Raw genomic sequence first — 11,964 nt, 5'->3', positions numbered from 1 at the left:
CAATTGTTGGAAAAATTACTTGTCATGCACAAAGTAGATGATTTGACAAAACTATAGTTTGTTAACAATACATTTGTGGAGTGGTTGAAAAACAAGTTTTAATGACTCCAACCTAAGTGTATGTAAACGTATGACTTCAACTGTATGGCAAAAGCAGTCAGTATCATTTAACCACATCAAAAGCTGGCCATATACAGTGCATTTGGAAAGTTTTTAGACCCCTTGATTTTTTCCACATTACAGCCTTATTCTGAAATGCATTCAATTGTGTGTTTTTTTCATTCATCAATCTACACACACTACCCCACAATGACAAAGCAAAAATGGCTTTAAACATTTTTGCTAAAATAAAAAACAGAAATATCACGTTTACATAAGTATTCAAACTCTTTACTCAGAACTTTGTTGAAGTACCTTTGGCAGCGATTACAGCCTCAAGTCCTCTTGGGTATTTGAGGAGTTTCTCCCATTCTTCTCTGCAGATCCTCTCAAGCTCTATTAGGTTGGGTGGGGAGCGTCGCTGCACAGCTATTTTCAGTTCTCTCTTTATGTAGTGTTGTAGTGTCTCTTTTGTCGTGATGTGTGTTTTGTCCTATATATTTTTATATTTAATTCCAGCCCCCATCCCCGCAGGAGGCATTTTGCCTTTTGGTCGGCCGTCATTGTAAATAGAAATCTGCTCTTAACTGACTTGCCTAGTTCAATAAAGGTTAGATAAAAACATTAAAAAATAAATAAATCATCAATGGAAACAGGATGCAACTGAGCTCAATTTCGAGTCTCATAGCAAAGGGTCTGAATACTTTTTTAAACGATTTTATCAATTATAGAAAAAGGCTGGCTGTAACATAACAAAATGTGGAAAAGTCAAGGGGTCTGAATACTTTCTGAATGCACTGTATGGGTTATGTGTATGCACTCAGATATACCTGTACCATGTTGCTTCAGGTATGACCGACCCACATCCAGGTTTTTGAATGTTTTCACTGCATATACCACTATACCAGAGTTTATTTCCATGAAACCAATACTCCCTAGACGTTTAGAGGTTCAAATTAATGAAAATATTCATATTTTGTTTATTTTTTACATTCCATAATTCTTTCATTGTTTTGGGGGTTTCATGAAAGGGTATGTAAGGCCTATATACTTTAATTGTTTAATTTCTAGAAGATTCGAGAGCTCTCAAAGTATGTCATCGCTTTGATTTGATTTTTATTTCGTGATTAGTACAAATGTGAATGATTTGTTATCATTGGGAAATAAAGTTTCAACATTTTAATAGCGCTAAATTATTATATACCGATGTATATATTTGTGTGATTTATTTGGGTCAATAAATTATTATAATCCATATGATCATATTTGATCTATTTCGTACCACTAGAAATATAATTTTAATTGCATGCTCATAGATACCACAAGAAGGCGACCATGTCACACGAAGAGAAACGCGCAAGAAAATAATCTGGGACAAATTGTTCGCTGCAGGCCTACGTAGATTAGCCGAACACGTTTCCTGCTAAAGTAGAAAGGATCAAATGGTTTTTGAAAAGAAGTCTTCGGGTGAGTTTAACTCTCTTTTCTTAGTGAAATGGTTGCTTCTGATTATAATAACTATCTCGAGTAGATAACTTGAGTTCACAAGTCAATAATACAATAACAATTTAATTAACAAACAACCGTACGTTTGTCACTTGAGCTTGCTAACTGGCTAACCTGGTGGTGTTGTGTCCAGATCGTACAAATGCGCAATCATCACAAAAAATACCGGTTGTGAGCATACTATACCGGAAAAACTATGCATACTATGACATACTATACCGAAACATATAACTTGATCATCTCATATTAACATAGAAAGGCGAAAAGGGTATTCAATTGCAATGAGAGGAAGTACATGACAACAGAAAGTAATTTTCAGTACTTTTCCAACAGCAAGGTTAGCTAATAAATCATCGTCTAGTCCGAACATTACTAGCTCTTCGAGTCAGGCTTTAGCTGTTCCAGCTGTGTGATTGATAGTCGTTGATATGTAGCTAGTGTAAACCTAGCCAGCAGATTTGACCCACTTGTTTACAGCTGCACTAGGGTCGGACAGTCGTGTAGCTTAAGCAGGGGCGAAAGTGGATTTAATTTCTTCGCTATACAGAACATCCTAAACCAAAAACATGTGAGTCGAATCATACATTCTATATGTAATTCTATGTTATTAATTCAATAGGATCTCTGTGGGACTAGTTGTAATGATTTGAGATTTAACTTTAGAAATTTATTACTTTTTATTGTGGCAAACAGAACCAGTCATGATGTTTTAATCTGATTGTCAAACAATTACTTCAAATGGGTCTTTTTACTAGGCTACCTGCACAGGGTAGCCTAGTGGTTTGAGCGTTGGACTAGTAACCGGAAGGTTGCGAGTTCAAACCCCCGAGTTGTAATCTGTCGTTCTGCCCCTGAACAGGCGGTTAACCCACTGTTCCCAGGCTGTCATTGAAAATAAGAATTTGTTCTTAACTGACTTGCCTGGTTAAAAAAGGTGTAAAAAAAAAAAATTCACTCAAAAAATATCCAGCCTCCAAACCACTTTGAATGGAATGAGAGATTGGCTGCAGTGGCTACTGTTAGCTAGCATAAGAACGAAACACGGCAGTTTACTTAACTAGCAGTCGTACAATTCTCTGTATAACAGTTGGGATAATGGAACAGTTTGGAGTACAATGCATTTCTCATCTATGGACTGAGGAACGCTTTCCGAGCCATATCTCGTGCTGGCTCCGCTGCATCTTAATCTCCACAGGAAACCTGTCCAGCCCTATTGCAGCTTTAAGAAAACTCGGTCTGAGTAAAGCATAGCAGACACATATTCAACTAACCTGTACTTGGGCGATACTTTCTTCGTTCTCGATTCCTAAGAAAATTGTATCTTATAAATGTCTGTGCCCAGCTCTTTTCTAAGCGACACGGCAGTGTGTAGAAGTAGATGACAGCGTGTCACACAGTGGACCAAAATATGTAAATTACATGCAAGCTGGAATTTCTCACTCGATACAAAACATGGATTTTTTTTAATGAATATTCTCTACTCATTCAAGGGTTTTTCTTTATTTTTACTATTGTCTACATTGTACAATAATAGGGAAGACATCAAAACTATGAAATAACATCTGGAATCATATAGTAACCAAAAAAGTGTTAAATCAAAATATATTTTATTTTTGAGATTCTTCAAAGTAGCCACCCTTTGCCTTGATGAAAGCTTAGCTTAGCTTGCTCTTGGCATTCTCTCAACCAGCTTCACCTGGAAAGCTTTTCCCACATATGCTGAGCACTTTAAAACACGAGCCCAATGTAGACTCGAATGACTTAATCCATATGACTACAGGTATTGGATATTTTAATAACATCTTTCTCTCTCCCTCACTACCTCACTACCCCTACTCCCTCTATCTCTCCCAGCCCGTGTAGCGGAGGCGGGACAGAGGCGTGTGTTGGACGATGCAACACGCCAGCGGAGGTTAAATCGGCAGCTGGATGCTCTAGAGAAGGACAACTTCCAGGATGACCCTCTCTCCTCCCTGCCTCCCTCTGGTCCTACTGCCCGCCTGCCCGCCTTTAGCGAAGGAGAGGAACCCGGTGTGTGAGGAAACGCCTTTTAGATCTGCCCAGTGCTATTGTTTGGTGGAGAGCTCTATATTAATTTCTTCATGTGTACTTCTGCCTCCCTTCTCTTTCATCTCTTTATCCTTTCTCTTTCACTCCCTCTTCTCCTGCCTCTCTTCCTCCTTCCCTCTTTCTTTCTGTCTCTAGGTAAGAAGAAGAGGAAAACTAGAGGTGATCACTTCAAACAGAGATTTCGCAAAAACTTCCAGACTCTACTAGAAGAAGAGGTAGGTAATAGACTGAGAACACCTCTAACCCCACAAGTAGTCCGCCATATGGAGAAGTGGGTGTCATTTGAAACACACTAGCATCATGTGCAGAGGGGTGCATCCTGACAGAACCTTCCGATAGAAATACATTATGATGATATGTATCAGGGTTGGTGTCAATTTCATTTGAATTCCAGTCAATTCAGGGAGGACATTGAAATTCCAATGCTTTTCAGTAAGGGAAATGTTGAATTGGAATTTCGTTTCCTTTCTGAATTGAAACGGAATTGACGCTAACCCTCGTATGTATGGTCCTCTGTAGCTCAGTTGGTAGAACATGATGCTTGTAACTGGTTCAAGTCCCGGGATCACCCAAGCGATAAAAATGTATGCACGCGTGTCTCTAAAGTGCTTTGGATAAAAGTGTCTGCTAAATGCCATGTAGCACATTTCTCTCACATAGAATAAGGAATGACGTCAGCTCTATAGAGTAGAGGTCGACCGATTATGATTTTTCAACGCTGATACCAATACCGATTTATTGGAGGACCAAAAAAAGCCGATGCCGATTTTTTTTTTTTGAATTCTTTTTTTAAAATTATTATATTTATTTGTAATAATGACAATTACAACAATACTGAATGAACACTTTTATTTTAACTTAATATAATACATCAATCAAATCAATTTAGCCTCAAATAAATAATGAAACATGTTCAATTAGGTTTAAATAATGCAAAAACAAAGTGTTGGAGAAGAAAGTAAAAGTGCAATATGTGCCATGTAAAAAAGCTAAAGTTCTAGTTCCTTACTCAGAACATGAGAACATATGAAAGCTGGTGGTTCCTTTTAACATGAGTCTTCAATATTCCCAGATAAGAAGTTTAAGTTGAGGTTATTATAGGACTATTTCTTTCTCTACCATTTGTATTTCATATACCTTTGACTATTGGATGTTCTTATAGGAACTTTAGTATTGCCAGTGTAACAGTATAGCTTCCGTCCCTCTCCTCGCCCCTACCTGGGCTCGAACCAGGAACACATCGACAACAGCCACCCTCAAAGCATTGTTACCCATCGCTCCACAAAATCCGCGGAACAACAAGGGGAACAACTACTCCAAGTCTCAAAACGGGTGACGATTGAAACGCTATTAGCGCGCACCCCGGTAACTAGCTAGCCATTTCACGTCGCTTACACCAGCCTAATCATTTACATTACATTTAAGTCATTTAGCAGACGCTCTTATCCAGAGCGACTTACAAATTGGTGAATTCACCTTCTGACATCCAGTGGAACAGCCACTTTACAATAGTGCATCTAAATCATTAAGGGGGGTGAGAAGGATTACTTATCCTATCCTAGGTATTCCTTGAAGAGGTGGGGTTTCAGGTGTCTCCGGAAGGTGGTGATTGACTCCGCTGTCCTGGCGTCGTGAGGGAGTTTGTTCCACCATTGGGGGCCAGAGCAGCGAACAGTTTTGACTGGGCTGAGCGGGAACTGTACTTCCTCAGTGGTAGGGAGGCGAGCAGGCCAGAGGTGGATGAACGCAGTGCCCTTGCTTGGGTGTAGGGCCTGATCAGAGCCTGGAGGTACTGCGGTGCCGTTCCCCTCACAGCTCCGTAGGCAAGCACCATGGTCTTGTAGCGGATGCGAGCTTCAACTGGAAGCCAGTGGAGAGAGCGGAGGAGCGGGGTGACGTGAGAGAACTTGGGAAGGTTGAACACCAGACGGGCTGCGGCGTTCTGGATGAGTTGTAGGGGTTTAATGGCACAGGCAGGGAGCCCAGCCAACAGCGAGTTGCAGTAATCCAAACGGGAGATGACAAGTGCCTGGATTAGGACCTGCGCCGCTTCCTGTGTGAGGCAGGGTCGTACTCTGCGGATGTTGTAGAGCATGAACCTACAGGAACGGGCCACCGCCATGATGTTGGTTGAGAACGACAGGGTGTTGTCCAGGATCACGCCAAGGTTCTTAGCGCTCTGGGAGGAGGACACAATGGAGTTGTCAACCGTGATGGCGAGATCATGGAACGGGCAGTCCTTCCCCGGGAGGAAGAGCAGCTCCGTCTTGCCGAGGTTCAGCTTGAGGTGGTGATCCGTCATCCACACTGATATGTCTGCCAGACATGCAGAGATGCGATTCGCCACCTGGTCATCAGAAGGGGGAAAGGAGAAGATTAATTGTGTGTCGTCTGCATAGCAATGATAGGAGAGACCATGTGAGGTTATGACAGAGCCAAGTGACTTGGTGTATAGCGAGAATAGGAGAGGGCCTAGAACAGAGCCCTGGGGGACACCAGTGGTGAGAGCGCGTGGCGAGGAGACAGATTCTCGCCACGCCACCTGGTAGGAGCGACCTGTCAGGTAGGACGCAATCCAAGCGTGGGCCGCGCCGGAGATGCCCAACTCGGAGAGGGTGGAGAGGAGGATCTGATGGTTCACAGTATCGAAGGCAGCCGATAGGTCTAGAAGGATGAGAGAGAGTTAGCTTTAGCAGTGCGGAGCGCCTCCGTGATACAGAGAAGAGCAGTCTCAGTTGAATGACTAGTCTTGAAACCTGACTGATTTGGATCAAGAAGGTAATTCTGAGAGAGATAGCGGGAGAGCTGGCCAAGGACGGCACGTTCAAGAGTTTTGGAGAGAAAAGAAAGAAGGGATACTGGTCTGTAGTTGTTGACATCGGAGGGATCGAGTGTAGGTTTTTTCAGAAGGGGTGCAACTCTCGCTCTCTTGAAGACGAATCTCAGGAATTGATAGGCTTGAAGTCATAAACAGCGCAATGCTTGAAGCATTGCAAAGGGCTGCTGGAAAACGCACTAAAGTGCTGGTTGAATGAATGCTTACGAGCCTGCTGCTGCCTACCACCGCTCAGTCAGACTGCTCTATTAAATATCAAATCATAGACTTAATAATAACATTATAACACACAGAAATACGAGCCTTGGGTCATTAATATGGTCAAATCCGGAAAACTATAATTTTGAAATTAAAACGTTTAATCTTTCAGTGAAATACGGAACCGTTCCGTATAATATCTAACGGGTGGCATCCATAAGTCTAAATATTCCTGTCACATTGCACAACCTTCAATGTTATGTCATAATTACGTAAAATTCTGGCAAATTAGTTCACAACGAGCCAGGCTACCCAAACTGTTGCATATACCCTGACTCTGCGTGCAATGAACGGAAGAGAAGTGACACAATTTCCCTAGTTTAATATTGCCTGCTAACATGAATTTCTGTTAACTAAATATGCAGGTTTACAAATATATACTTGTGTGTATTGATTTTAAGAAAGGCATTGATGTTTATGGTTAGGTACATTCGTGCAATGATATTGCTTTTTTTCGCAAATGCACTTTTGTTAAATCATCCCTCGTTTGGCGAAGTTGGCTGTCTTTGTTAGGAAGAAAAAGTCTTCACACAGTTCGCAACGAGCCAGGCGGCCCACACTGCTGCATATATATAGAACGCAAGAGAAGTGACGCAATTTCCTGAGTTAAAAGAAATTCATGTTAGCAGGCAATATGAACTAAATATACAGGTTTAAAAATATATACTTGTGTATTGTTTTTAAGAAAGACGTGTACCAAACCATTAACATTGGTGCAACGACAGTGCTTTTTTCACGAATGCGCTTGTTAAATTACCCGTTTGGCGAAGTAGGCTATGATTCAATGATAAATTAACAGGCACCGCATCGATTATATGCAACGCAGGACATGCAAGATAACCTAGTAATATCATCAACCATGTGTAGTGAACTAGTGATTATGTTAATATTGATTGATTGTTTTTTACAAGATACGTTTAATGTTAGCTAGCACCTTACCTTGGCTCCTTGCTGCACTCGCATAACAGGTAGTCAGCCTGCCACGCAGTCTCCTCGTGGGGTGCAATGTAATCGGCCATAATCGGCGCCCAAAAATACCGATTTCCGATTGTTATGAAAACTTGAAATTGGCCCTAATTAATCGGCCATTCCGATTAATTGGTTGACCTCTGCTATAGAGACTTCTGAACGTGACCCTGGGTGCGTACTAGAGGTCGACTGATTAATCGGAATGGCCGATTTAATTAGGGCCAATTTCAAGTTTTCATAACAATCGGAAATCGGTATTTTTGGGCGCCAATTTTATTTATTTTTAAAAAGATTATTTTTTTTACACCTTTATTTAATCTTTATTTAACTGGGCAAGTCAGTTAAGAACACATTCTTATTTTCAATGACGGCCTAGGAACGGTGGGTTAACTGCCTCGTTCAGGGCCAGAACGACAGATTTTCAACTTGTCAGCTCGGGGGATCCAATCTTGCAACCTTACAGTTAACTAGTCCAACGCAATAACGACCTGCCTCTCTCTCGTTGCACTCCACAAGGAGACTGCCTGTTACGCAAATGCAGTAAGCCAAGGTAAGTTGCTAGCTAGCATTAAACTTATCTTATAAAAAACAATCAATCATAATCACTTAACTACACATGGTTGATATTACTAAATATTATCTAGCGTGTCCTGTGTTACATATAATCTGACTGAGCATACAAGTATCTGACTGAGCAGTGGTAGGCAGAAGCAGGCGCGTAAACATTCATTCAAACAGCACTTTTGTGCGTTTTGCCAGCAGCTCTTCGTTGTGCGTCAAGCATTGCAGTGTTTATGACTTCAATCCTATCAACTCCCGAGATGAGGCTGGTGTGACCGAAGTAAAATGGCTGGCTAGTTAGCGCGCGCTCATAGCGTTACAAACTTCAATTACTCTGGGCCTTGGAGTAGTTGTTCCCCTTGCTCTGCATGGGTAACGCTGCTTCGATGTGGTGGCTGTTGTCGTTGTGTTGCTGGTTTGAGCCCAGGGAGGAGCGAGGAGAGGGACGGAAGCTTTACTGTTCCACTAGCAATACTAAAGTGCCTATAAGAACATCCAATAGTCTAAGGTTAATGAAATACAAATGGTATAGAGGGAAATAGTCCTATAAGAACTACAACCTAAAACTTCTTACCTGGGAATATTGAAGACTCATGTTACAAGGAACCACCAGCTTTCATATGTTCTGAGCAAGGAACTGAAACGTTAGCTTTCTTACATAGCACATATTGCACTTTTACTTTCTTCTCCAACACTTTGTTTTTGCATTATTTAAACCAAATTGAACATGTTTCATTATCTACTTGAGGCTAAATTGATTTTATTGATGTATTATGTTAAGTTAAATTAGTGTTAATTCAGTATTGTTGTAATTGTCATTATTACAAATACATTTTTTAATTAATTTAATCGGACGATTAATCAGTATCGACCTTTTTGGTCCTCCAATAATCGGTATCAGTGTTGAAAAATCATAATCGGTCGACCTCTAGTGCGTACCAATAATATCTCCTTTCTCCTGAAGTGTGAACTTATTCACTAAATTCAAAAAAGTAAACTTAAGCCTTGTCTGATCCAGAACGCCCCAAAGTAAACCCATTCACTACTACCCACAAATCTAAAAGCATTGGATTGGTGGAGGAATTGGCTAGTGGGAGCTTCCACCATTTTTCTTATACTAATAATTTCCTTTGAAATCATTAATTGAGATCTTCCCATAGACTCGTTGGTTGTTTAGCAACAAAACCAATACATGCAAAATAGACAGGGTTGGCTTAGATTGTTGACAACATGTAAGCTATATTTTGTCTCCAATGTTTATTGAAAACATACATTTGCACAACGAGCTCTTGTATCCTCTCAAATACATCCTTACAGTTGTTGGTTGGTTAGCTAGCTAACAAATTTTAGCCATATTAGCATTGATATGAAATCAGTCAGAACACCTCAAGAACAAGATAAAACGAGCTGAAACTATCGTACTTACGATTCCCCACATGGCAGTTTCTTGTCATTTTTGCTAGCAATCTGGCCATCCAGAATCACAACAATACGCTGACTTCTGCCCCAAGGAAGCGCTTTGTTCGCTAACCTATCTATAGCCCCCGTTTTTGCTGAGATGCTAACCCCGTCCTTGCTGTGTTGTGATTGGCAGAATGTGTCTGAGAGGGAGGAGCCTAACTACCTGTCAGCTGCAGCCCCTCCCTCCTCGCTCCCCCCTCGTCTGTTCTGCTCCGTCTGTGGATTTCCTTCCTCCTACACCTGTTGCTCCTGTGGGGGGCGCTATTGTTCCACACGCTGTCTTATCACGCACAGAGAGACCAGGTAACTCACACTACACTTCGCTAGAGCTGGGACCATAAACTGAAAATGATCGTTCATTACGATAAGTAGCCTATACTAAAGAAATGTGAAGTTCGAAATGAAATGCGTTCGCTAATATGGGTGATTGTTAATGGGACAATTGATAGCTACAACCATCAAACCAATAGTAGTAGTTTGAAGGATAATACAATAAAAAGTGTGGTGCACATTGCTATTAACTTATTGTTCGATTTATTGGTATCGCATCAATTAGGCAATTTATCGCGATAAGAATTTTTGTTCATATTGCCCAGCTCTAACACTCACACACACTGTTCAATACACACAGAGGCTACGTAACATGAATGCAACACACACACACATACACAATACCATACACACACAGGGTTGTATATTAACCCTACTACCCTTAGCCTCATATCTCTCTCTATTTCTTTCTCTCTCAGGTGTCTGAAGATGACTCTGTAGCAGCTGATCTGACTATACCTGGTCATGCTCACAAAATGTGGATGGTAAATTCTTCTACCTGTAGCTGTATAGAATGTTACAACACAGGAACGGCGCTACGGATAATGACCGTGTACCAGAGATGCTATGGAGAGAACACTACCAGAGAAGTAATGGGGAACGCTACTAGAAAGTTACAAACATGCACACAGTGGCTCAGCACTCTGCGGTGTGACGTCAGTGTTGTGGAGTAGGGTCTAAAGCAGTAGTGGTGCATGGGTAAAATCACTGGGGAAGCAAGAAAAAAAGCCATATTACAACCTATGTGTTATAATTGCATTGTTTGCTCTATAACTTGTTAATTCATATTACTTCACAAATAGGTCTATCACTCTGTCATACAGTACACACTTTTTTATTTTTTTGTTGTCATAGATTACCTGGCTAAAATGCTTGCTCGCTAGATTAACTTCCATTCATGGGAAATTTTATCTAGTTAACATTAGCCTTCTACATCTAGCTACATATTGAATTTCCATCCTCTCAGGCCAGGGGCACAACAATATATGAATTTCTGGTTGGAACAGAATCGCCGTTATAATCATTGGCCGGTATGGAGAATTAAGTAGAACCACAAGTCCAAATCCATATCTCCATCCATGGCTAATTTAAGAAAAGGACAACTTTAGCTAGCTAGCCACCGGAGGACAACAACACAACGAGATGCAACAATTAAATTTGTTTCTGTCAATGACTAATGCTTTCATTGCGTTTTGATAGGAGTGATTCCAAAATCCAAGCTGGCTTCCCTTGACCCTTTTTTTTTTTTGCAGACCAGGACCACTCACAGTTGAGCTTGTTCAATTTAGCTCAATGTTGACCGGCTAATTGTTTATACTTTTTTTATCAAGAGGCCAGATGCTCGCTGGCTTCCCTTGCATTCCGTTCAATGCTACGGGCTGCAGCAATGAACCAGACAGCATCAGATAGATGGCCTACACGTGTAGAGACAGAGGGGCGCTGTTTCGCTTGCCCGGAAGCTTTCTCCAGTGAGATGCATTCCGCCTCATGCAAATTGAAAATTATGAATAACAGACACAAAAGATAAAATGTTTTTTTTTTTTTTTTTTTTTTACTTGGTCAATTTATTGGGGAAGCTTGGCATCCATGAATACACGCCACTGGCCTGAAGGGGGCAGAGACAGGGCAGGAAAGGGAGGGGTTTGCGTCGTAGGGGGGGGGGGGGGGGTCTGACTATCTTTGTCTGTCTGACTTGCTGTAATGATTTAATTAAACATGTCTGATTATGACTCAGTGTGTGTATTGTAAACCTTTATGCTATAGAGTAATCTCCTGTGTATGTGTGCACGTGGAGCCTGATTGTGTGACTGGTGTGTGTGTGTACCCTGGTTCAGGTTTGTATACAGATGTTTGTTTATAAGCTCTGTCCTGTT

The 11,964-nt window shown here is 41.2% G+C and overlaps 1 protein-coding gene across 2 annotated transcripts; it reads left to right on the top strand.

Moving 5' to 3' along the window:
* The first annotated feature begins 1,461 nt into the window (after window positions 1–1,461).
* On the top strand, window positions 1,462–11,734 carry LOC135516371 (zinc finger HIT domain-containing protein 1-like). 2 transcript variants are annotated; one of them, XM_064940637.1, is made up of 5 exons: window positions 1,462–1,566; window positions 3,460–3,636; window positions 3,811–3,890; window positions 9,894–10,063; window positions 10,510–11,734. In XM_064940637.1, exons 1-5 carry the CDS (start codon window positions 1,542–1,544, stop codon window positions 10,529–10,531), a joined length of 474 nt encoding a protein of 157 aa, XP_064796709.1. In that variant the 5' UTR covers window positions 1,462–1,541; the 3' UTR covers window positions 10,532–11,734. The 2 variants fall into 2 exon arrangements, with proteins under 2 accessions (XP_064796709.1, XP_064796708.1); XM_064940636.1 differs by lacking the exon at window positions 9,894–10,063.
* The last annotated feature ends 230 nt before the right edge of the window (window positions 11,735–11,964 follow it).

The sequence above is a fragment of the Oncorhynchus masou genome, chromosome 27 (genome assembly GCF_036934945.1).
Source record: "Oncorhynchus masou masou isolate Uvic2021 chromosome 27, UVic_Omas_1.1, whole genome shotgun sequence".
NCBI classification, from domain to species: domain Eukaryota; kingdom Metazoa; phylum Chordata; class Actinopteri; order Salmoniformes; family Salmonidae; genus Oncorhynchus; species Oncorhynchus masou.
This window is presented reverse-complemented; position numbering and strand designations above follow the sequence as displayed.

Bases quoted from the DNA above. Each gene is read 5' to 3' on its own strand.
- LOC135516371 (XM_064940636.1), top strand. From the start codon at position 1,542: ATGGTTTTTGAAAAGAAGTCTTCGG. The intron at 1,567-3,459 runs GTGAGTTTAACT...TATCTCTCCCAG, and splicing joins TTTTGAAAAGAAGTCTTCGG to CCCGTGTAGCGGAGGCGGGA. The intron at 3,891-10,509 runs GTAGGTAATAGA...TTTCTCTCTCAG, and splicing joins AGACTCTACTAGAAGAAGAG to GTGTCTGAAGATGACTCTGT.